Source organism: Uloborus diversus, chromosome 7 (genome assembly GCF_026930045.1).
Source record: "Uloborus diversus isolate 005 chromosome 7, Udiv.v.3.1, whole genome shotgun sequence".
NCBI lineage: Eukaryota > Metazoa > Arthropoda > Arachnida > Araneae > Uloboridae > Uloborus > Uloborus diversus.
The window spans coordinates 29,380,985-29,408,500 of NC_072737.1; the positions used below are offsets into that span (position 1 = coordinate 29,380,985).

General features: G+C 31.1%; 1 protein-coding gene across 2 annotated transcripts in view; it reads left to right on the plus strand.

Annotated features, from left to right (window-relative positions):
• The window catches only part of LOC129226058 (toxin Tbo-IT2-like), a 113,007-nt gene that overhangs the window by 76,120 nt on the left and 9,371 nt on the right, over positions 1-27,516 (plus strand). The window contains exon 3 of one of the 2 annotated variants that reach the window (XM_054860638.1): positions 2,707-2,782. In XM_054860638.1, the coding sequence (XP_054716613.1) occupies positions 2,707-2,782 (76 nt within the window). The remainder of the gene's footprint in view (positions 1-2,706; positions 2,783-27,516) is intronic. The other variant, XM_054860639.1, reaches the window with a different exon arrangement.

Consider the following 27,516-nt stretch of genomic DNA (forward strand, 5'->3'; position numbering starts at 1 on the left):
ATTGGTATTTATTTAGTCTTGGTGCTTTAGTTTCACATAATCAATCAAAATGTGTGTGTCATTTTATGTAAAAAGATGATCGTAATTGTACATAAATATTTCAGATATAGTCTATCAGATTTAATTCAGTTTAAAGTGACCAGACATTATAGTTGATAATGCATATATTTTCATCTTTTGTGCTAATTGAAAATACTCATAACTTGTATCATTGATAACTATGATTAACGTTAATGAGAATTTTGACAAAAATATGCTCTACTGGTGTTTTACAAACCTTGCATTACGCGTATTTATTTACTTCTTAGCGCATTAGAAAGTGATGTCAGAGTAATAGGGCAGTTCTCAAAAGGTGGGAACAAAAAAGTTAACTTTGAGCAATTTCAAAAATTTTCGAATTTGATATCAATTTTTCTTTTATTCTATAGTATGCATACCTAGAACACAATATATGAACATGAAAAGACAGCAGGTATTTGTAAAAATTGTTAATTAGCAAATTAAATCAGCAATCTGTAGCTAACAGATTTTGGACATTGTTGTCATGTAGGTAACGGATTTTGGACATCATCATAATGTAAGTTTCACCATTTTTGACAACTGTTAATCTGATTTTTAACTTTTCCAATGAAAATTTTATTTACTACTTTTTGAATTTTGCAATTTAATGATAAAGAGGATATTAATGAAGTACTTGAATGGCTATACATACTGCTCTTTACATATAATAAAGTTTTGGAATGATTTTGAAGAAGTTGATGAAAGGTAGAAAAAAGCTTCATGGAAATAATTATACAAACTTGTAGTTTGAATTATTGGGACAAATAAAGAATAAAAATAGAAACAAATAAATACGACATATATATTTTTAAAGGAAAAGTAAACAAAATATGCTTTAAGAAAGAATGTAAAAAATGACATCAGTTTTAATAACGAATATTTTTTCTAATGTCATAAGAATTAAAACGATGTCTAAAAAAATTATTGAAAAAAGAAATTCGTATTTCTATTTCGAGATCGTTAAATTATGTTTAAAAGAAAGAAAAAAAAAATTCTAAAATAATAAAAGCGGCGGGGAAAAAAATTGCTAGCGCAGGTGATAACGTCGCCAAAACTGGAATCCCCCTCTGGTAACCTTGAGCGTATCGTATACTGTGTTGTCGCCAATGTCGCCAGCGGAAGTTTGCTTGGCGATGTTAGCGCAAAATGGCTTTCGTTCGATCATAGAAAGCCATGTTACTACTGTAATTTATGCATTGTTCAATGTGTAACGTATTAATTATGCAAAATACCAATGGATTAAAGAAGATAACATTATAATAACCTTTTTTATTGAGGTTAGAAGACAGTGGATCATCAAAAATTATGAATAAACGGACAGAATTATCGGCATCAAGATCGTAACGCCATTTGGACATCTCACATGTATGTTTAAGAAAAATCATTTTTCTTCTAAGATACTGCATAAAAGCTTATGAAAACACTTTTAAACAATTAAAAAATGATTCTGAGGATCGATAAATACCTTTAAAACGAAAACATCATATACTTAGTTCTCAAATAATAGCATTTTAAAGATCGCAACTTTTGGACATACATCAAATTTCAAAGTTACGTTTTTTTAAAATCGTTTACAAAGTAAATAATCTATCTTTATTTTTGTTATCTGTGTAAAATATTAACAAAAAGTTATTCAGTGTAAGATTCATACCTTTAATTTTTTTTGAAACGTATGGAAATAATTAAAAAAAAAATTTTTTTAATGGTACATTTGCTCAGTTAACGTTTTGGTATGTCCAAAATTGTGCCTTTTAGCAAAGAAAATATTTTTTTAAGGGCATTTGAAGAGCTTTTTTTCCATAATTTATGTCAATTCTTGTCTCTATACAGCATTATAATTTACCTCAAAATTTTTAGAGTTAATTAAAATGAAAGTTATTTGGTGTTGAAGCTTCAAAGTTGAAGTCTGTCTTTGTTCCCACCTTTTGAGAACTGCCCAATACAAAACCATCAATTGGACATCTCTTTCATTTTTTAAGTAGCCCGTGCAACGCCGGGCACGCAGGCTAGTGATAAATAAATCTTGCTAATTTAAAATAGTTGTATTGTGGAAAATTATGTTTGAAAATAAATATTGTTAATTTTCATAAGCGTAGCAAAACAGTATCATAAATGAATATTGCTTATGTAAGAAAGTGCACCAAAATACTGTTCTGAATAAATATTTCTGTGGTAGGGAAAAACGAAAGTTTTTGACTGCTAATTGCTCTGTTAGTCGTTTTAGAGCATCTTTTCACGCTAGATATTTATTCGCAATTCCTTCGTAATACTTGTTTTTTGTATTAAAAAAAAGGAACCCTCTATTATAATTTAAAAATAACGAAAAAAAGGTATTTATTTATTTATAAAAATTACTTGGGATACAGATTTTTAAAAGTATTTTTTTCAAGTAATTTTCCATAAAACACCGCAGCCATTTTATATTTTGTAGATTATATGAATCTGTATGTCATGCATTCGCGATTGGCTTAAATTTCTGAAGCGGTCTAACTAGCTACACCGCAAACACCAATATTATTAAGTGCTAAACATTGATTCATGTTTTCACTAAATAATTCAGTTGTTACTTGTATGCAATGTGTTAGTCTTTTTGCACTAGTAGAAGTAAGGTCTAATTTGTGATTGCATATATGGGTTTCTCCTTAGCAGACAGTTCTCTGGACAGCTATCAGGAGCCAGCTTACTATGAAAATTTTGCCAGATACCTCATGTCCACAAAGAAGTAAGTGATCATTTTGCTTCAACTGCACTCTTACATATTGCATCTACATGTTTATCTATTATTGTTCTTAATTTTACTACAGTATAATTTCCCTGCATTGGTTTATTTGTAGTTATGATACTTTTACTCTGCTTGTTTTAAATTGCCGTGTTTATGTCACTAAAAATTTTTTGAAAGCATTATTTATACTTAAGATAAGAACGTCTTTATGTTTTTAACGTTTTCAGGGACTTCTTAATAAAAAGTGATAAGTTTTGATTTTTTTTATGTATCAAGAAAACTTAAGTATCATGATTCAAACTAATATTGAGAAATTTACGTTGCTATTGTATAAGGAATATTTTATCGAAGGTCTGGCGTTTCGTCAAAAAGTGAGAGTCACTTAAAACTGAAAAAAAATATATATATTTAATGTATTGAATATCTTTTACAACGAGCTGATGTGTGCATCACATGACTCTTCCTTTTGCACCTATTTAAAGTTATTTCCCCATTATTTCAATTTCAATGTGATTCAAGAGTTAACTCTCTAAATATCCACAACAATGGCCACATTGAAACCAGATTAAAAAAAATAAATAAATAAAAATCGCCAGGTTGGCGACAAAACTTGGCGATCAAATGACTGGCAATAAATCGCCAAGTGTCCTCCAAATTATAACACCACTTGAGTTTAGATCGAAATTAACAATGAATTCCCCCCTCCCCAAAAGGTGCAAAAGACCCCTTTAGAAACACCCGAATGCAACCAAAAAGGGAGGTGCACAACTAGACATCATTAGGAGTCTACGTAACAAATTTCAACTGTCTGGCACATACCGTTCTTGAGTTATGCGATATACATATGCACATACGCACCTCCGCACATACATACATACAGACGTCGCGAGAAAACTCGTTGTTATTAACTTGGGAAACGTCAAAATGGATATTTCGGGCGTCTATACGTTCTTAGGTATATATATTCGTGTGGTCAGGTCGAAAAAAACTCAACATTCATTTGGGGCTGAGCAAAATGGAAATTAAGGCCAATTTTTAAGTGAAATTTTTTTCGCGAATACACTACTTCCTTTTTTGTAAAAGGAAGTAACAAAAAGCGGCAATATATCTCGATTTGTTTTACATTTTTTCGTACGAATATTTTGATTTACTTCAGATCTCTTACTTTACAATGTTTTTTCCATGTTTTAAAATTACTATATTCATATTATAATCGTACATACATATTCCTGCTTCAAAAACTAAACAAAAATGCTAGCTTGAAACATTTCCCCTGCATCATCTAATTTATCTATAAAAACGAAACAAAGCAAGTGCATTAAACTGTTTCACAAATTTAGTGCAACGTTGTACATAATCTCCCTAAACTTAGGAAGACAACAGGAAATATATTTTTTAACTTTCTAACCGTAACCTTACAAAAGTGTTTAATGAATTATCAGAATAGGGGGAAAAAGAGTATAGATAGTTCTGCCTAAAGTGACGTTGAGATTTTTGAAGAAATATGTTTTTAAATATTTTTTTGCTTAAGATTGAAAAGCTTGCTATAGTGTAGCGAAACTAAAACTGATTATTCGACGTTAAATGGCGTGGTGCTTATGCAATGTGATACCTCGGAAATTAAGTTCGTAATGGTTGAAGAGATGAAAATTTAAATTTTCAACGGTTAGTGTCCGACATAAATTGCCAGCGGGAGAGATCATAACACTGCCCCTGGAGTAGGAAATTACTAACCAGATCGTACACTAATCACCAGACCGCGCAAGTACTTAACACATTCGGTTCTTGGCTACAAGGCGAACGAGAAGGCATGTCAGCCAGGTTGTAATATAGAGGATTTGTTTGGAATCGGAGTAGGCTACAGTAGACACTAAAAATGCTAAAAATTGACCAAAACAAGTCACTGAAAGCAGATCGCGTAGACAAATGTGACAGGAAACCCATCACTGCTCCTTGTACCAACCGTAAAATCAGGGGTGTGTGTTTATTCGGATATTTAACACTCTCTAAAAACATTCTTGATAGAATACTCCCTCAGGTGGCGTCACACGCCACCTGGGGAGCACTGGTAAAAGAAATTTTTTTCGACCAAAATGCTAAAGTGGACTCGTCGAAAAAGCGTGCCTATAAAACACTAAACTAATCAAAATAATAACATTATTTCTTAATAGCACTACTTACAAATCATACTTACACGATTCCAGTCCTCAACTTTCTTTTTTTTTTTTTTTTTTTTTGCCCACTGTATAAGCTTTTTTTCAGCTTCGGTGCGGTGTGGTTTTTTTTTACTCTTCGACTAATCACCTCTAGATAGTCCTAGTGGAAACTTCAATGCCCTGTTCCTTCATAAAGTAAGGCCGACTACACTCCTTTTGCAATTTTTAAGGGAAATATTACTATCTGTGGCCGGTACGAGCATTGATGATGTGTTTTCTACCACATTTTTCTAAGTGATCCACTTCCAGTGGAATGTTTTGGGCAATTTTACTTTTGATATGTCCAACTATTGACCTAAAACACCTGTTATACTTGCAATAACTCTTTGGGTATGTGTGGAGGGAATTAGTAATGCTTGTATTTCTTAACACTTTCTAGGAGACATGCTTGAAGCCTTGTCCATTCTTAAAAAAGTTTTGACAATATCAAACAACAATAGAAATCAAATATTGAAATTTAATCGCAAACTGTAGTAACATTGCTTTATCAATTAGTGTTAATTACGTATTAACTATAGCAGACACCTAAATTTCGAAGAAATATCTCTAGGATACTTAATATAACCTCACGACAACTCATCACGACTTTCTCATTAGAGACGGAAATAACCTCAAATATTTGCGAAATGACGGAGACTGGTAGTGTTGCCACTTCTAAAAAACAATAATAATGATACCATTAGCAATTTAGAATGAAACAAATGTGCTTAGTGGTTTATTTCTTCAAGAAATGAGCCTAAACTTGAAACTAAGAGAATTTGAGAAGTGTCCTAATAATTTGGCCACCCACCGTACTGCAGCACGGTTTTTTTTTTAAAGGTAAAACAACGCTTAAATTTTTACCTTTTCAAAAACCATTATGATAGGAGCTTTAATATATCATTATTATGTTATTAGTCATAATATGTGCACAATATGTGTACTACATAATATGTGTACTACAATGTTTCGAGGTAGATTAATTATTTTTATTTCAAAACTCACAGCAACAAATTAAAAAGTATGAATAAAATAATTAATCTCTTAAGTGGATTCAGAGTGATGAAATGCTTTTCTAACGCCAAGTTCAAAATACTATTTCTTTAACACGTTTTGTGTAAATTGACAACAAGACTGGAACTATAATGGAATACAATTGATCCTTTTACTTGTTTTTCCAAAATAACTTCTAAACTTGTATTATACAAACTGGTGTTATACGTTTTAAGGAAATGTTTAGGCGGGAATGAGGAACAGAGTTAAATTTATTGTTTGCAGCATTAATTGTTTAAAAATGATTAAAATTTTATTTCAGCTGTAATTACTTTCGTGGGAATACATGGTATTCTTTATAAGCGTTCGTAGGAAAAAAAGGTTTAAGTAACAATTTTAACTAATTAATTTTATTTTAAGTAGAATTAACGCGCGCAAAATGATGTTTACAAAATAAATTCTCAATGCGAGAAAAATAAAACGGATTTCTTCACATTTTTTTCTGAATCATTATCAATATGCTCAAGTTTGCGGCAATAATTGGTGACCCAGACGTGATTGAAGACGCAGCCTTCTTACCTGGTGTTAAAGCTTATTTTAAAGCATTATAACATTTTCAAGCTATCAAAATCGCTAAATAAGTTCTGCATTTGATTTTTTTTTTCTTTTTTGCTTTGTGGTCTAAAAAAGCGAGCCATGCTGTCCATTAGGGTGGATCGAAAAAAATTAAATTTCGAATCTTAATTTGGAATACCCACCAAAAGCTGTGCATGTGTAAGATGAATACACATGTAAAATATTATTAAGTTTGAACAACTCCATGAGGGTCCTACCAAATCTTGAATTTCTCCAAAAATAGGAAAAAAAGGTCAATTTTCCAAAATTTTTATAAAAATAATAAGGTTCAAAATTTTTGTTCTAATACCATTAAAATGTTTTCTTTTAACACGCTTTTCATGTATCTTCAAAATTATTTACATTCTTTGTAATATTAGGTTCGCACACAAGTTAGCACGCGTAAAATTTCATGAAATTTCCAAAAACTGACTTTTTTAAAGCATTTTTTGTACATCGCAATATTTTTTTCTTTTAAAGTCCTTTTTTTTTTCTTTTTGCAATGACTGTGCAAAATGCAGTTTTAAATGGAAATGAAATTATTCTTCATTACATTAACAGCTCATCACCTAGGACAAGGAGCGTAATTGCTTCAAACTAAACCAGTAGTAAATTGTCGCACCTGTCTAGCAATTTACCTATTGGTTCTGCAAAATTCACATGGACCAGAAGTTTCACCATCAAGTAAGGTGAACAGGTGACGCAAAGGCTACTCGCATGCAGTTCGCAGATTAATCATGGAACAGGGTGTCCAATTTTATTCTCTATGGCCGCAATTGCACCGTTCTTTTTTCTGGTATTCGTGGCCATGCCATCACAGCCAAAAACTAAAAGATCCTTAAGGCGTAAACAAATTTTCGGTTCAAAAATCACATTGCTGTCGCGACATGTTTCCCCGTCCCAGAAATTGGCGTCACATGACCCAAATAAAGAGAATTTGATTTTTCAACCATGGATTCCTCGCTTATGGTTCTTCTATGGTATGTGTCTCCAAGCATTTCTTTTTGTCATAGTTTTGTCTTTTCTGCTATCGAAAAATGTACTTTTCAAACCCTTTCACTTCTAGTTTGCAGATTTTGAAGAGAAGCAATTACTTCGTCTGTGATTTTGCGACACTTCTGTCGCTGTGTTAGAATTTTATTCCTATCAACGACTTTAGAGCGATAATTATTTGACACAGAACCAAAATCCTGTAATGTTTCTGAAGCAATTGCTGCAGCACATCGCATATCTGTCAGAAATGCTGTACTGGTAGTACACTGTTGATAGCGTTGGCAGAGAGAGCCTCATTTGTTCCACTTTTGAAGTGGCATCAACACCAAAAGATGTTGATGAGTCTGATGGCGGGAGTAGAGCCGTTGAAAATTTTTCTTCTTCTGAAATTGAAACAAAACTTTGCTGTTCCTCATCAGTGTTTTTACAGCATCTCGTTACGTAAGTGAAAATCTGTTAAAAATATTGATCCTGTCATTCAACGAAATGCCTATTTTTGCCATCCAGAAAAAATTCTCTCAACAGTGATCACTGATGAACGAAAGTACGTGAGAGAACTGGGTTTGCGAAGATTTTGAAGGACAGACAAGTGGCTTCTGTTCATGAAGAAATAAGAAAATTCTATAATTCAAAGATTAACTTTAATGCATCAGATTACTATGATGTTATCAACCGGCAAGAATGTGCAATAACTGCCACCCCTCTCCTATTTTAGCTGGCATATCTAATGAAAGTCTTCAACAATAGATTGAAAACACCAACGCCGATTTTGCGTTCGTTTAGTTCCCCTGTCACACGCAGGTGATGGAACGCTGTGCTAATATGGTGACAGAAGCTTCTTTGTTTGTGATTAGTCAATCGGCAAAAGATGGCTTCATATGGGCAAAAATAAAACCTCGAAATATCATGTAATCGTTTGAATCAAAAAATGATTTCAAAGAGGTTTCATGAATGGATGTGACGAACTGACTATTTTATGTGGCTTTAACTAACTGATACTTTCCAAGTCCCTCATTTTGTGAAATATTGATGTTTATCTGTCAGAGCGACTGTGTGTAAGTAAATATACATTCTTTGTAACCAATGCACTTCTCTCTATGTTTTTTTAGTTAATACAACTAAACCATTTTGATAGTTTAATTCTAATGTAAAATGAATAATACATTTATACTTAATACATGTGACTCGGCAGATGGAAAAGGTAGAATGGAACTCGAAATACAGTCATTTCGTTTTATTGGATTCTGGGCTGTTAATGTCATAAAGTTTAAATTCTCTTCCGTTTAAAATTGCATTCTGTACAGGCGTTGTAAAAAAGAAAACTTGACTTTAAAAGAAAAAATATTGCAATGTGCAAAAAAGCTTTAAAAAATCAGTTTTTGGTTAATTTCGCGAAACTTAACGGCTTATGTGCGAACGTAATGGTGCAAAGACTGTAAATAATTGGGAAGATACATGAAAAGAGTGTTCAAAGGAAGCATTTTAACCGTATTACAACAAAAATTTTAAGCACTAGTATTTTCATATAAATTTTTGGAAAATTGACCTTTTTTTCTATTTTTGGAGAAATTCAAGCCTTGGTAGGACCCTCAAAGAAGTGTTCAAACTTGATAATATTTTACATGTGTTTTGTACTTACACATGCACAGCTTTTGGCAGACATTCCAAATTAAGATTCAAAATTTCGTTTTTTTCGATCCACCCTACTGTCCATCGCCGTTGCGTAGCTCATAGAAACCACACTGTTGATGATGTAAAGACAAACTGCATCTTTGCCACTACAAATTATCATCTGCGGGTTTTTTTTTTTTTTTTTTTGAGCAATCACGATTGCTTATTGTTCTCACTTGAATATTTTTGACGTTCCTTTGATTTTTCCCACCGCCACCCTCCGCACCACCACCGTCGACGGGCTCCTCACGATGCTGCACCTCTAGCGATAGCCGTTTCCAGGTTGCATCCATGTCCTACACACACGCGCATACATACACAACTACACACACACACGCACACAAACACATACACACACAAAAACGTACACACACATACACACAACTACCCACACATTCATGCCTGCACACAGACACAAACACATATGCCTACACACACATACACATACCCCTCCCACACAGACACAAACACACATGCCTACACACACATACACATAACCCGTGCACACAAACACATACCCCCACACACAAACACACACGCCTACATACACACACTCGTGATTGCGAGAAACATAATTTGAATTCAAGATGTCAAAATTCAAATTAATTTTTTAATTTTATTTTTTTGTTCATGCAAAATAGAACTTAATTTTTATTTGTTCTTCTAATCTCTTTTTCATTAATGGTGAAGTTCTTTGCACTTGTTTTCGTTCCTGGAATATTTTAAGTAAATTATTAAACTTCAAATGATTAGATAAGGAAGATTTAATTTAGATCGATTTTTAATAAATTTTCTCTTATCAAACGTAAAGAAGAATTCATACCGAAATATTTTAATGAGTTAATTAAGAAGTTTTTCATTTTCATTTTATCTGCATTGGAAAAAAAAATAAATTAGTAAACTTTTTTGACAGCATTTTTTATTGAATAAAAGTGCAATGTTTGAGTATCTTACTAAACTGATAATTAAAATTTCTAAGTTTTCAGAATTTTTTTTATTTTGGCATAAATTTATGTTTTGAAGCTATTTTACCACTTTAAAAAATCTTTCGTGGTGCAAAAATTGCCATATTTCAATCGCAAACGAAATTTGGGAAGTAATCCAACGGTTTTCCTTTCAAAACATTCTGGTGTTTTGCTCAGTAATATTTAACTCTCATAAAACAAATTACAAGTTAATAAATGGTAACGGTGAAAGAAACATCTCCACATATTACATTTTCTTCATTTTTCACCGTTTCTTCACAGTCATAAAAGACGGGTAAAACGTACGTACAGTCGAACTCGCTTATGATAACCCAAACCCGCATTATAAAAACCCGATTTTAGCAAAAAAAGTAGACATGGTTGATACAATCTTAAGTCTATGAATGTATAACTCGTTTTTAACGAGTGGTCCGGTTATAGCGAGCACTATTTTGTAAATCACAAAATTTCTAATGACTTTCACCTTTCCGACTTATTCTATGTACCACTAGAAAATATATGTTACTAATATTCAGAAATAAGGTCAATGTTAGTGATGAGTCCTAGTTGGAAAAGTAAGATAAAGGCATTTTTTGTTTCGTGGTTTCTTTTACGAGATGCCTTTAGCTGAATTGCAAACAAAACGCAATGGAAAAATTATGAATACGATGAAAAGTAAAACACCGCAAACACCCCCAAAAATATTGCACAATATTAGTCGGCATTTGTCCCTTCAATATCATTCTACCAACGATAATCGTCAAAAAAAAAAACTCAAATCATATATGCAAATGATGATATTTTTCCGGCCGTAAGTATTTTCCGGAAAACATTAACGCAAAAAAAAATGCTTTTTAGGATAGTTCCAAAGAAATTTACTAACTTCATTCTAACTGTACAGAAATTATTTTTAAAAAATTAAAAAGAAATATAAGTTCGTGAACTTGAGTTTTTCTGATTTTTTCCCAAACCCATTCTTTTACACTCGGTTAAAACAAGCAAACCTTATTACACCTTCCTGCACCTTATAAACGTGTCTACTGCATTTATTGATCACTTAATCATGTGTTTTCAACTGTCTTATGTAAAGGTTACTAGCATAAAGTTTTTAAGCATATTTATTTTTACAAGCTTATTATTATTTGAAAACGTTTGGAAAAACAGCACAACAAACACTATTACAAAATTATCTTAACAGTTTGACTGAACGAAAATACTTAAAAGAAATAAAGCATACATAAATAGAAAAAATTTTCATTTGCAGAAATTTATCGTAAAACTGAAGTTTGTTTCATTGGCCTGCCATATTTTATATCGAATCTATTCTATCATGTTTTTTGTTCTATTATGCATAAAATAATCTTTCACGTTTTATCGTATGCTTTTTCTAAAATATATATTGTATCTATATATTTATTTTGCAAATTTCACGCACTAACAGTAGCACTTCTGCCATTAGTGCACGTACGCTCCAATACTTTTCGACAAAAAATCCAAAACCACTAAGTGCAGCGCACATATCCAAATGTTCCGCGGTCATAGCCGGGCCGGAATCACATGAGTACATTGGTGAGGGTCAGTAATTCCAATTTTGTGAAGATGTGACCGCAGATAGTCATGCCCAGTTAGCAGCCTGAAGTTATCTACAGCCGCTTCTCTGGGGGCTTCCGGGACACAAGAAGCTTTCTCGTTCACAACTGCTCAGTAGAGATCATAACATAGCGGCCATCTTATGTCCAAAGATGCTCACTCCCCGTAGACCGTAATGCATCTTCTGTCACAAATAAAAAAATGGAAGGTACATATGACATTATGAAATGAAATGTACATCAAATATCCGTGTGTTTTCTATCTTTATGAACAAATTTTTGAGACAAAAAATTTTCTTTGCAAGCGCTATGACGATACGAAATAATTGGCGTCGGGTTGCCAGACTTGATGCTCACTCCGTTTAATAAAAATACGAGGGAAAAAAATCAATCTGTTTTTTAAAGATTTCATGTCCTATATTCCCAGGGAAGGCTAGAAATTCACACAGCGCAGCATTTCGAGCTGACAACACTTGGACTAAACATGGCGCAGAGTGGCGCGCCGTTGTCCAATCTCTTCGTATCTAGGATCTCTACTGCCCAGGACTTGCCCCTTGATATCTTCAGATCACTCTGTTTAAAATTATATTTAAATGTCTTGTTGGTAAATAGCTTCAATGAAATGAAATTTTTAAATTTTATTAGACCTTCTGCGACGAGGGCTCCTTTATTAACAAGAAGGTCAGCATGTCGCAATGCACCGAAAGCCTCTGGAAGAATATCTTGTGAGAAAAATCTTGTATTAAAGATCTGCATCCCAAAACTCTTTGTGAATCTTAGTGGCAATTTTATAATAATGCTTGCAGTGCTGATTAAGAGTCTGTAAAGATTACAGATTAATCGAATTCAGATCTTCTTTGCAATAACTGTTCAACAGCTAATGATACGAATATACCGGAGCATATTATTGGTATAAGCTTTTGTTTTATTTCAAATACACAAAAAATGGAATTTCTTAAAATTTAAATTTTACTGAAAACATTAAAGCATGTTTCTTTGAACGAATTAAAAATATTCATCATTTACTTTTATTTTATTGATCTAGTTTGTATCATTAAAAGGCTCAGTAGTTTTATATTTTACAAAGACATGATTCTTTTTTCAACAGAAGGCCATCTGCATGTTATAAACAAAAGGTATTTGAACACAAAATATACGTTCCACATAGATTCCAAGCATATTTATAAGAAAAATAGAAATATTTACTCCAAAAACTAATTTATGCTAATTTCAATAATTGAACCACTTATTAAAGAAACCAGTCAAACTTCAAGTTTTCTAATTTCAGAAGTAAAATAAATAAATATCATCGTATTAAATTGTTTGATTGAGATTTTTGGGCAGAAGTATATTTGCTAAAATACATATATCTATATACAGGGTGTTCCGTTTTCACTTGTAAGACCTTTATTTCCGAAACCGTTAGTACTAGATGTATACTTCCAATTGCAAAAATGTTCAAAATCAGATGCAGAATTAAGATATTGAAAGTTTGAAGTGAATATAAAAATAAGCCAAAAAAAAAGTACAAATTTTAATTTTTATACGTGCCCCAGGTCCCCTAACTTATGTTTATGGAAATAATCTCCATTGAAAAATAATTCCAACACAAAAAGTTTGAAATTAATGCGACCAGTATTCACCTAGATATGAAACGCAGCGTTCTGTGACTTACACCCCTTTTTACTCGCCGTCAATAATGCATTTGGAGGTATATATAGCAGATAACAAGTGTTTCAAATTATATGTGCGCATAGAGTTTAGTTTTTCAAATTGTTCGAGGTTTTTTGTGTGTTTTTGCGTATCAAGGCATACCATTTGCATTTATTTTTGAATAACAATGAATAATATGAATACCTTGTTTTTCGTACTTTGACGACATGGCATTCTTCTGAAAAAGCGATAAGTTCCAATCTCATGGTCCCTTAGAATGGAATATCTAATTAAGTTTTGGTCGCACAGATGCCAACTTTCTAGTGTCATTAATAGTTTTCTATGGAGATTATTTCTCTAAATTTTAGTTTGGGGACCTGGGGCCCGTATGAAAAGTTAAATTTTGTATTTTTTGACTCATTTTTAATTTTTGCTTCAAACTTACAATATCTTAACTCTGTAACTGATATTGAACATTTTTGCAATTGGAAGTATTTATCTAGGACGAACGGTTGCGAAAATAAAGGTCTTTCAGGTTAAAATGGATTTCCCTGTATATGGCTTATTCCATGCTACGGAACGAGACATTGGAAGTAGATTTGTAGGCAGATTCTGGTTCATAATTACAAATAAAACAAGCTAGATGTTTTATTTTTGATGGTAACAGTAAAGATTTATCATAATAACTATGTAGAACATAAACAGTTAATTATTTTGAGCAGGATAATTAAACTATACGCAACAAAATGCATGGAACAGTGCTCATACGAGTCTCATTCCGTCACGGACATTTTTTTACATATTCTACAATTATTTCATAAAAAACAATAACTTTTAATGTTTTACGGAATTCTTATAGCAAATACTAACTGTTGCCATCAGAAATAAAACTTATGGCTTCTTTTATTTATATTTATGAAACAAAATCTACTGAAAAAACTACTCAAAATATCCCGTTAGTCACATGTAATGACTCATGTACGAAAACCCTCTTAGTTTAAAGTTTTGCAATAACTATCAAAAAAATTCGATATGATGCTGAAAGTTATTTTTCGAAATTTCTTAATTTGGCACTGACTGAGTTAAATCACTAGTAAAATTAATCAGGAGTAACACTAGCACCAAAGAAAAAAAAACTTATTCGTAAATATTGCCTCATATGTTTTCCTTTGCTTCTACAAGTTACCTAAATGCGATTTGAAACCCTGGGCTTTAAAGCAATTGTCTAGCTCCGAGCTAGATGTTGTAATGCATCACATTTAATTAACAAACTCGAAGATTTCCAGGAAATTACCTTTGACAGCACATTTCCAGGAACTATTTTCATTAAGTTTCTAAGCTCCGATTTAATTCCTTTTTTTAGAAATAAGCTTTTCTTTGAAACCTAAAAATATACGCTTGTATGATTTGAATTTAAGAGTACCAAAGTTTCATGGGTTCGATTTTTTTTTCTCTTTCTTCTTAATCCGAGTTTGCATCATGGGGATATTTTTAAAAAATATATAAAGAGAAATGAAAAATATATAAAAGTAGTAAATATTTAAAAACCCTATGGAGTAATTATAAAAACCTCTAAATGGTACCAACAACAACAAATCTTTTGTTATGGAGGGAACATTCCCCCCCCCCAAATTGAAGCAGTGAGAAGCAAAGGGATGTAAGTTGACATTTTCAAATTTTGAGTAAAACGCGGTTAAAGATGCTTTCTTTGATTTTTTTTTTCTAAATAGTGCTGTAAAACAGAACCTACCGGGGCAAAAATAACTTTATGTAGCCTCTAGAAAGAGGGGAGGTTCACCTATCATTTGTACTAGTTATCTCTAAATTTTTTTATTTTACCACTTACATCCCTTTGCTTCTCAGCCTCAATTATACTTTAAAATATCACGGTTATTTAGCGTTTCTATTTTTAATAAATTCCGTAATCCTTGTTAATTTTATTCTCAAATGAAAATTTATTCAAGAATTTTTTTGAAAAAAATGCAAACAAATGTGAAATAACGTTTACTAAGGGACAACTTTACAGCTCTAAAATTTCCCTCTATTGTCAATATTGCACCTCTTTGTCAGAAGTTCTTAAAACTATTTTTTTTTTTAACGATTTAAAACTTTTCTGTTTCAGCTTAGTAAAAAATGTCACCTTAATAAAAAAAAACGTGTTATTCATAAAAATAAAACTCAACACCGCGCTGGTGAAGGGACTGATTTGGAGGGATTTTTCAGCAGTTGAATATCTTTTTCCGAACTCAATTGAAGATTTAAGATGCATTTTATATTTATTAATGTTAAAGTATAGTTACGAAATAATTATGTAAGCACTGAGAATTTTTAGTTCTTACAAAGTCTTATACATTTTGACTTTAGTGATAAACTTATTTTTCCTGCCAATATATTGGCTTAGTAGACCCAAATTTGTTTTTGTGTTGTGGATAGGGACCGCGTAAAAAAATCGCTTGAAACTACACAAGTAGCTGTAAAAAATTGTTTTCGTACCACATTTAAAAACTATTTTTTCATGCAGTGGATAGGAACCGCATAAAAAAAGTCACGTAGAAAATAACCCGAAAACTTACGAAATAACTAGGAATTGCTTCTGTAAACGAAATCAAAACAAACCAAGTGATGATAATTTTGCCAAATAGTCGGAAAAAATTCCTCGAATAAGGAAATTGGGGGGGGGGGGGGCTGTGACCACACACCGGGGTGCTTCTGTCGTCACTTGAAGATACTACCTAGCACTCATTTTATAAATAATTTCGTCGATTGAGTCTCAATTTGATTAAAATGTTCATTTACCGCACAAAAAATGAAAACAAAAGGCAATAAAAAAGACTACACAAAACCGGTTTTGAGTGTATCTAGTTATTTTATCTTTATTTAAGATTGGTTCAGTCCACAGAGATTCAATCTGAAAAAATGCACCCAACTTTCTTCCTCACAGATTTCAGCAAAAAAAAAAAAAAAAAAACTTCACCGTTTGTTTTGTAAATAGAGTATATTTGAAAAAAGGACATATATCTTATGAATATGTGATATAAATTTCGGAAGTTAAAAAATTATTTTTCACTGTTCATATTTTGGATTGTTTTTTATTCGTGATGAAGAAGGTTTCTGTTTGAAATCTTATTTTTGAATATCACAACAGCTCTATTAGTAGTATTTTTTATAGCGCTAAACATGGGTTGAAATTACTTAATTTTACGAATAAAAATATTTAAAACGTATATAATGTAGGACGTAGATAATATAAAATGTTAGCTACAAAAACTATCACTTTGATTATACATCGTCATCAGATTAATAATCATTAGTTTAACTGGTTCGTTAGGTAAATCTTACTTTGCCTCAGAGCAAGGGTATTATTTACCCTTTTACGGTTCAGAGATGAATGCGTTAATGGCGTTAATGCGTTAATTATTTGCGTTAATGGTTTTCTTAAAGGAATCTCCTGGTAAAAGATTTTAAAAATATGTTGCATAAAGGCTTTATTGACTCAAATTTACATAATTAATATTGCTTCCTGAGCATCTTAATAAACTAATGCACATTTTTTTCCAAAACAAATTCCATTCATAGTAAACAAAGGGAACAATATTTCAAAATATAGAAAAATAATTTGTACATATTTAATAACTTAAAACTGTGGTATAGTTTTTTTTTTTTTTTTTTTTTGCAAAGAATTTTTACTAATGGTTAATAAGTTTCTTTTATGCACGAAATATTTATTTACATTAATTTTATATACAAATCACTTTCAAGATTTCGATGTTTTATAAAAATTAATATTTTAAGAACATTTTCAAACTTTAATTAGGCAGAACATGAAAATTTGCGGAACACATGTCCAAGTTTACGGAAAACCTAGGGTTCTTCAGGGCAAAAGTTGAAGATATCTGAACTATTGACTTTATTATGTATTTTTCATTTTTGTTTAGAGAATTACTATTTATTTATTTTTTTTATTGACATTTTGTCCTTTCATATTCTTTCTATATATTTTCTATCTTTTTCTCTTATGCTTGAGTCTTTTCTACTTTCTTCATTTTAGCTCTTATAATTACATCTTTCTGTTTCTTACTGACCACGATTTGCATGAAACGTTTCATCTTATATTGGATTATTTCTGTATTTCCTTAATTTCAGCATGTTGTTTTTGGAATATTACAAAGAAACTTAAGCAACAGTAATAAAAATGCCTACTTAATAAATCAAGTACCTGAAATACTGTCACTTTAAGCAATCAAGCTCAATAGAACCACTATTAACTAAGTATATAGTCCAAACATTGTCATATTGTAAAACAGAGACTCACAAATGAAAAATCTACTTCCAGTAACATCGCTTATAGACAACATAAACAACATCTGATACTCGTAGAAGAAATTCAAATGTAATAAAAAATAGCAGTCCTGTTTGTAATGAAAAAATCCCCACTAAAACATTTGTATCCCAAAATAGTTGATTTTTTTATTAAAATAGAATTTTTTTTGTTACTTTTTTTCTTGATAAATGTATCAAAAATTTCGTAAAATGTACTCACATTGAAAAATGCACTCACATTGAAAAATCTAAAAACGTAACTAAAATTTATCGTTCTAATTAAAAGTTTTTAAAGAAATCTGAAATTATCAAGCACTCGCAAAAAATCAATTTTACATTAATTTTACAAATTAAAAAATGGTCCATTATGCCCAAAAATGTGGCATAGTTATTTGAAAAAAAAAAACGAGCTGATGTGTGCATCACATAACTTCCTTTTACGCTAACTTAATGACAATAGTGCCTTGGACTTGGAGTGAATTAAGAAACACTTTAAATATTTTCACCCCAAGCTTGTTGCGAACCAAAGCAAAAAAAAGCGTTTTATACAGATTAAGTTTCGCAATATTGGCAATTTTATTCTCATTCAATATTCAAATCTCTAAAAATCGCCAATAGTGGCCAAACTGAAACCAGATTTAAAAATAAAAATTTAAAAACGCCAATTTTGCCATCAAGTTGGCGACAAAGCATAGGAACCAAAGGCTTGGCGATCTATCACCAAATTTGCCAAATTATAACACCACTTGAGTTTGCATTAAAATTAACAATGATTCCCCCCCCCCTTCCGAAAAAAAGGTGTAAAAGAACCCCCTTGGAACATCCGAATGCAACCGAAAAGGGAGGTGCACAACTAGATCCCAGTAGGAATCTATGTAGCAAATTTCAACTTTCTAGGGCATAACGCTCTTGTGAGTTATGCGACATACATACGCACACTCGCATATACATACATACAGACGTCACAAGAAAACTCGTTGTAATTGACACGGGAATCGTCAAAGTGGATATCTCGGGCGTCTATACGCTGTTAGGTATATATGCACGTGTGGTAGAGTCGAAAAAAAAAAATCAACATTTATTCGTGGGTGAGCAAAATGGAAATCGATGCCGATTTTTATGTGAAATTTTTTTTGCGAATACAATACTTCCTTTTTTGCAAAAGCAAGTAAAAAGCGTAAATAAATCTTTCTCCTTTAAGTAATATGTTTTTGGTTCGTACGCACCCTTGCCCCCCCCCCCCCTCGCACACACTCATCGTACTCTTTCCTAAGAAAGTAATTTTCAATCCAAATTACGTTGCATACACATTAGAAATTATTTGTTTTTTCACTTTAAAGCAAGTTTAGATAATATTTTTTTTATATTCATTATGCTTTATTAGACTAAAAGCTTTTTTTTAATGCCTTGGGACTTGCTTCTATGGTTTATCCCTTTTGCAACACATTCAGTTAGATATTCTCTTACTACTAACACAAACAAATTTATATTTCCAGTATTTTTTTTCTGATCTTCAGTTGTTGCTTTCCATTCTTTCAGTAATTCATTAACATTACATAAAAGGGAAAAAGCAATTATTTGTTATTATCTTCTATACCGTCCAAATATTATTTCAGGATTTGTTGTGTTTAGCATTTTGCAAAAATGGATATTGTAGTAACGAAATTTTAGTTTTACTAACGAGTGTTATTGGATATTTTATTTTCACTGCTTATTACACTATATTTTACTCTATGCAGATCATCTATAGCATATTTTTTAATTAACCGACGCGCCTGTGATTACATACTCAGGGTGGAATTTTAGTAGTTACTGCAGTTAAACCCACGTTAATTTTAAAAACTCCACTTAAAAGCTTTCGACATGTATTTAATACTAACGTCATCCGGCTTCGCACGGTCCACCTTGAAAATAAAAGTTCGTCAAGTTACGCATGTTCAACAATCAAGTTTAAGCCAAAAAAAAAAAAAAAAAAAATCCGTATAAGTTTGCGACAGATTGCGGAAAAATAACCAAAAAGGTGATGTTTTAAATCCCGCAATTACAGGAAAAGCCTTTAAAACAAAAAACAGAATTTTATTTGTTCACATTCAAAAAAAAAAAAAAAAATGGCAACAGATCTTTCTTCTCAATGAATTTTAATAAAAGCATCGTCACGAAAAGTTGAGATGAAGCACTGAATAATAATTTAAACGGAAGAAAACCTTCGAAAAATAGGGATTTTATATCAAATCTAAGTGTCATAAAATTAATTGTTTTTAATTGGTGTCTCCGCTAATCATTATCAGAGGATTATGTTTAACAACCAAACATGAAGACAGGAAGATTACGAATCCATTGATACCTGGTTTGATGGTCAGTTCACTGGCGTTCGGGAGAAGTAATTCGGACATACATACATACGTAGGTACATAAGCTCAGTTTTTAATTACGTAAGATGATTTTTCTTGTTTTTAATTTAATTTTGAGTATGTTTTTGTAAAGCATATGTGTTCCAACTGATTTTTTGTGTAGCAATTTTAGGATGCTAAAGGTCATTAGTAAGAACGTAGTTAACATATTTTTTTAATTTGAAATTATCTTTCAAAAGCTCGAGTATGTTTTATCAATATGTATTAGAAACTAATTATACCTTCTTTCTTTTTTGTTTTCTATCCAACCGATTTCTAATCCGAGAAAAAAAAAATCATCCGACTTACTTTTGACTTTTTGAACGACGTATAAGCTCAACCGTATCGAGCCTTTTCTAAGATTTGTTTCAATTGCCCGAAATAATAAATTACGCCAAAGGATGTTATTTAGTGAAATTTTAGCCCACATGATTAGTAAATTCTACCTTTAGTAATGAGTTTCTATTTCAGACATTGTGATTAAGGTTAGAAAAAAAATGGTTTCAATATTTATGACAGATATAATATGATGTAGTTCTAGACAAAAGATCGATTCGTAACAAAAAAAAACTTTCAAAGTTATTGTGTCAGTTGTGAAAGATAAACGTGATCTTAGTAGCCAAATATGAGTGTTGGAATTTCATGATACTTCACACACATCACACACAAAAATATGACATTTGTACGGACGCAAGCTCTTAGGGGTCCTCTACAAATGATGTCACGCTTTGAGAGGAGCGGGTTCCTGAAAATGTGACAATTTGTAACAAAAGGGAGATAAGGAGCTACAAGAAGTGTGACGTCATACAAATACATTTTTATAATTAAATTTTCATGTAAAATAGTAGAAGATTTGAAATGGTTATGACAAGGAGGAAGGGGTTGGAATATGATTTTAAAAAGTGTAACATCTACGGGCATCCTCTTATGACATTTGTTCGATTTAATGTAAGTAAGTATCACTGTCATTCATTTTCTCCAAGTACGTAAATTAAAAAAAAATCAGTTGGTTGATTTAGAGTTCTGCTGAACTAGCAAAAGAAGGTAGGTCGGGAGAGCCTTTTTTTTTTATCAGTGATTTTTTAGTAACAGTAGCACAATATAATGATTTTGTTTGTAGCCAAAAATATTCAAATGCACTTAAAAATAATTTATTTACGAACATGTTGAGAACACCTAAGGAACATTTAAAAAACCTACATCAAACATTAGGAGCAAAAATGTTTCTTTCATCATGCTCAAACGTAAAACTTTAAGCTACAAATTCCACAAAGTAGTTTTACTTAGAAAGTACAGTTATTTTATGCATTATTTAGAAAATAAAAATTATTTTATTAAAAGTATATAAGCATTTCCTGTCTTAAAATAAAATGGCAATTTTATAGAAAATAAATAATTTTTAGAAAACTAGACTGCTTGCATGAACATTATTGTGCTGAAATATGAGAAACCATATCACAAAAAACATAAAATAACAGAATGTTTTTTAAAAAATACTAAGCACTTTTCATAATGTACTCAAAAAATAACTTTTCTGGGTCAGAAAGGACAATTTAAAAATTTCTGTAGTTTACGAAAATTCCAAGAAAATGACACCACAAACGCAGAAAAGTACGGCTCAAGTCATGAAGAGAATTTCTTATCATTATCTAGCTTTATAACATAACTTGGAGTGTTGAAACACGCATATTATTCTTATTGGGAAAGTTTCATTTGAAATGAATGGAACCGCACTTTTCTTCGTTTGTGGTGTCATTTTCTTGGAATTTTCGAAAACTACAGGAATTTTTAAATTGTCCTTTCTGACCCAGAAAAGTTATTTTGTCCATATAAATGCATTATGAAAAATACTTAGTATTTAAAAAAAAAATCTTTTATTTTATCCTTTTTAGTGTAAATGTATTTCAGAAAGAGAATAATTTTACCCTCACGAAACTTCCCTTATTTTTTCATATAAATGCTCGGTACTAAAGGGGAAAAAACCTATATACGTGGCTAAAACTTGAAGCACTTGGCACTAAAATTTAATCCTTGTTCCTCTCTAGGATGTATGCTTGCTAATTTCATGGCTGCTTCAGAGAAGCCTCGATTCAAAATTTTCATTATGATTGCTTTTAACGTTACTGTTGCAAGGAAGCAAAATATTTGTAACAATGAGTTTTATATTTAAACATTTGAAAGGGAAATTACATGAAATTTGCTGTATTCCAACCTAACTGAAATAAGAATTTTATTCTAGAATTTTAATTTTTCAGCGCTCAGTTGTACTTTATGATAAGGCAAATCATATAGTAAAATCCCAAAGTCTCTAATTGGTCTAGCTGCAGAGATATAACCAAAACCAGGCCTCAGATTTCTCCGCGACAATCATGCCAAGTATAATAAAAGTACTTAAAAATATCAAGATAAACTGAAATTTGAAATAAAAATACTAAAAATTTGATAAAATGTGAGTATTTAAAGAAATTACATTTTTACTGAGCATGCACGATAGATACCAATTTATGATTCTTGTAATTTCGTAGGCTGGTGGAGTATAAACTTATAAAAACCAGTTGAATAAAATAAAAATTTCAAAATGTATTAATGGACTAATGAGTTGCATTTTATTTGCTCAATGAAAAATACTGATGTTAAAGGACTGCCTACAAATGACCAGTTTGTATTGCCAGTTGCAGCACAGCAATACTATAAGCAGTTCGTCCAAGAAACGTTTCCTAATGTTCAGAAAATTAGACATCATAAAAGAGAAACATTATGATAAAATATATAATACAAGGATTTAAAATGAGTTAAAATATAATTGTTTAAAGGAATAAGTACTACTGTACATACGTAAAAGATATAAATTTATAATCTTCATAACTTCGTTATCAGATGTATGTGGCAACTTGAAAGAAAAAAAAATCTACAGTTTTTTTAAAGATTTAAAATAATGTCGTAAAAGTCACCACATATTGGCTAAGATGGTTATGAAAATAACGAAATTTAGAAAGTATCAGAATTTGAGCCATTTTTTATTTATTCTCATACTGGCTATAAGCTTCAAAGGGCATAAGTTTAAACTCAGTATTACCTTGTTCGTAACCTTGCGGTGTCGCTATGCTGCAGTTTGTGCATTTTAGATTTGTGAGTTTGAAAACATTTTCGGTTTCACTTTTTTTTTCTTTTTTTTTTTTTTTTTTTTTTTTTTGAAACTTCAAATTGAATATTCTGTTTTATCTTTTTTTTTTAATATGCAGTTAAATTTAAACCTCTGCTCTAGTAAGTCTAAAGTAGTTTTAAAGTAGAAACACTTGAAATAATTCAGTATTGTAAGACATTCATTCATTTGGACAGTAAATAGTTATAAATAGTAAATAGTTTCAAAAGAAGAATTTTCAATTTATCTTATTAAATATCTACTAACGTTTCAAATGTACTTTTTTTTCATAATACAGAACAAAAGTCAATCTACTGATTTAAAAATTTAGATTCAAAAGCATGAACTAATAAAATATCATTAAACAAAAGTAGCGAAAATATTGCAATATGATAATGTCATTACTAAATGTTGAGGTGAATCGCATTTTCGCGCGCGTTTGTGCACTATGTTTTCATTTTCTCCATTTCCCCGACCAATCCTTTTCCCTTTTGTGAATGTTAAATTCGAGTGTAATTTTGAATGCAATTGTTTTGTCTTATGAACAACCCATTCCCACCATCAGTTGCAGTAATACTTTATTGTTTCTTTTTTAACTATTTGTTTTAACTGCTAAATTTTGACAAAAACTTTTCCTGTTAGCATAAAAATGTGTAGTTTATTTTCACCAGTATTGGTTTGTTGTCCTGTCTAGCAATTTATCTTTCTACGTGCAAAAACGAATAAGAGAAACTAACAAGATAATATTTAGGTCAGTTTATCGTAAATTTTAAGCCAAAGGGCTAATAAAAAGCAAACACAAACCTTTCTTGTATATAAAAAATTAATGTTAATATTGGAAAAGAATAGTATCTCAGAAAGAAATGACAACTAACCATGACTTTTTAAAAAATAATAATTAAATGCACACAATACAAAATAAACACACAAAAAAAAAAAACGGTTTATTCAAAAATAACACGCAAGAAAGCGTGATTATTTGTAGATGAAGGACTTCCAGACAATTAGATAAGGTTGTTAACAGTACCACCGACCTGTGTGAATTAAGAGTATTTTCAACTGCAGGAAAGTTTAACACTAAAATGAGTTCCAGGCTTAGAGACAATTCAATAGATGCATTACGTTTCTTCGTATTATTGATTTTTTCTTATGACATTTGTTACTTCATTTTATATTTGTTCACAGTACGTTTAGATAAGTAATACATTTTTTGTACAAATTTATGAAATCCGGCAGCGTTTAAAAATACCGAATACCGGTATTTGAATCCCTATACGTCATCAAGGAAACTTTAATTCCATTTGTTTTTTAAATAAAAGGTAATACTTTTTTTAACTAGCTATAAAAAAAGGCGGTTATCAGTTCATTACGTGCGGTTTTTTTTTTTTTTTTTTTTTTTTTTTTTTTTTTGTCCACTCATAACGTCTTACCTAGTGAATCGTTTTTTAAATTTTTTTTTATAAATGTACTAGCAGAGCCCGTACGGCGATGCCCGTGTTAAGAAGTTAAAGAAAGTTCGTTGAACAAAGAAAATCCACGCCCCCCTCCCCCCCCCCCCGTTTTGATGTGAAATTATCATTTTTCTTCAACTAAAATGCGTATACACCTTTTCAAAAGACCTATTAAAGTCTTTTTAAAATTTAAAACTATTCGTCAAAACACATAAAAATATTAACAGTAGCTGTAAAACTCAAAATAGTCCTTTAAGTACATAGTTCATTGCGTAACGGCCAAGTAACCACGCTACCTTAACCCTGCCCTTTAGCGAGTGAAGCGATTTTTCCCCCTGCAATTTAAAGTTTTCCGCCAAATAACAATGCTGTAACAAAAACGCTATAAAGAACAGTCACAATTGAATGATACGCAAATCAAATTACTTACTCAGATAAGTAACTATCTTCAACCATGAGAACTAAAACAAACGTTGAAGAAATAAGGAAAACAAAACCCAATAGAAAAAACTACAAAATCAAATAATGTATCTGCAAAAAAAATCGGAAAAAAAAACGCATTCAAAAATATGTTCGCTGATCACAACAGCGTAGCATAGGCATGGGTCCTTACAGCTATCGATACTGCCGGCCAGCGTCCTCTCAAAGAGTTAACTTATCCCGCCATCTATTAGGAATTCGTAGAACTAAACTTATCCCGCCATCTATTTTTAATTTATAGAACTAAACAATTAATTAAACCTTTAATTCGCAATTACAAATATTTTGGTCAATCTGGTTAAAAAAAAACCTATAACCTCCCTCCCTAAATGAACTATTCAACACAAAAAAATATTTTCAATTTAACAGTAGTTCATAAGATTACAGCGTTCAAACAAACAAACTCTACAACCTTATAATATTAGTATAGATAGGGGTTGATCTATCTTCTAGGGTCCATACCTTTTTTGACCACATTTGTTCTTTAGAAAATACGTTATGGGCAAAAAACAATTAATTTCATGTAAATTCGTTTTTAAATGATTAAATACAAAACCCATTGGTACAAAAATTCAACGTCATACAACAGCGATAATAATAGTAATCGTAACGAGAATTTTAAATCCAGGCATCTCTGGACCGAGGAAGAAATTTATTCGCATCATTGTTTTAGTAGGATGTTTAACCTCAGATATGGCAATAATAGATAACAGGTCTAAGTAAGAAGGCATAGGCACTCTATCACGAGTAACTTGTATGTTTTGAAACATAAATTAATTTCAGAAATCATTAGCATTTAAGTGGTTCTAGTTAAATTAGCACAAAATAAATCCCAGAGAGGAAAAAACGTTTCTTTTAGTGACAATTGCTTAAAATTTTAGCTATGTATATATATTTTTTGTTTAAGTACGGAGCATATATGCGAGAGCGTAGCATGAAATTTCCTGTTGGTGACTCTTCATACTTATTAAAATTTACAGCTTTCTAACCAGGTAATTATTTGTGAGTTAATGTTCTTAGATTTTAGAAATTCCAAAAAACGTCGACAAGTCCCCTTTTTTTCTCAACGAGTGTTACTTTTATAAATCTTGATTAAACTATCTTAAAAAAATAGTTTTCAGTCAAAATGGTAGTGGACATATTTATTTATTTAAGAAAATTTAAGTATTTGTAAAAAAAAAAACTTCTCATGAGTGTTACTTTGTTTCCTAAATAAAGGGCAAAGTTTAAGTTAAAAACATATGACATTAAACATTAAATGTTTTCATTGCAATTACCATGAATAGCTAAAAAATTTCAATATTGAAACCAATTTTTAAAGATTGAAGAAAAAGTTTATTAAAACAAATGCTAAATTTTAGTTATAGCAACACTCATGACAGAAGGTAACGCTCAGGAAAGATGGACTCACTAAATTATTTATTGCAGAATTTTGGCTGTAATTTCACTAAAATATGTAGTTACTTGAATACCTTATCTTGAGAATTAGTCTGTCCTAAGTTACGCACACAAAATTCATTTTTGCAAACATTAGCTTTGTGTGTCAGTGTTCATTCTTAAATTTTTAATAAAAGTGAATTTATTATACATAAAAGTGTGAAGAAATGTATCTTTTTGATAAAGGTATGAGTCAAAGGTAACACACAATTTATAATAATGTATCTACTTATTATTTGATCCTCTTTTATCATAAGTGTTACTCCCTTCTCATGAATGTTACCTGTTAGAAGTAACTCATTAGCGATTCCACCCATGAGATTTATAGAAGAATTCTTTTACTGGAATAAATTCTATCGTTGTTTTTGAATATTTAATTAGGCCTCTTGTTTCCTTAACAAAAAATATGTTACTGCCTAACTGTATATTTCTATACTCTAAAAAGTTTTACAAAAACAATGGGAAGTACTCATGAGAAATGATTACAATACGCTTCACATTGAATTGTACATTTCAATGTACAGCATATAACAAATAAATACATCCACTTTAGACTTACACATTAACAGACGATACAAAAATGGCTTCCTTAACACTATTCCTGACTACGAGAAAGAAATATTTTGCACTTTTTTTTTTTTTTTTAATTCTCTTAAGGACACAAACTGCATCGAAATTTTAATTTGTTAGATGAGTATATCAGTAAAATATATTTCAGCAATGCATAACTAACCCGGCAGAACGCGCGCTTCCTGGGCAAACGTTAGGACGCGCGGGGTCACCGAAAGACTCCAGATCAAAACCCAGTCATGCGCTAATAAACAACGATCAACTGATTTT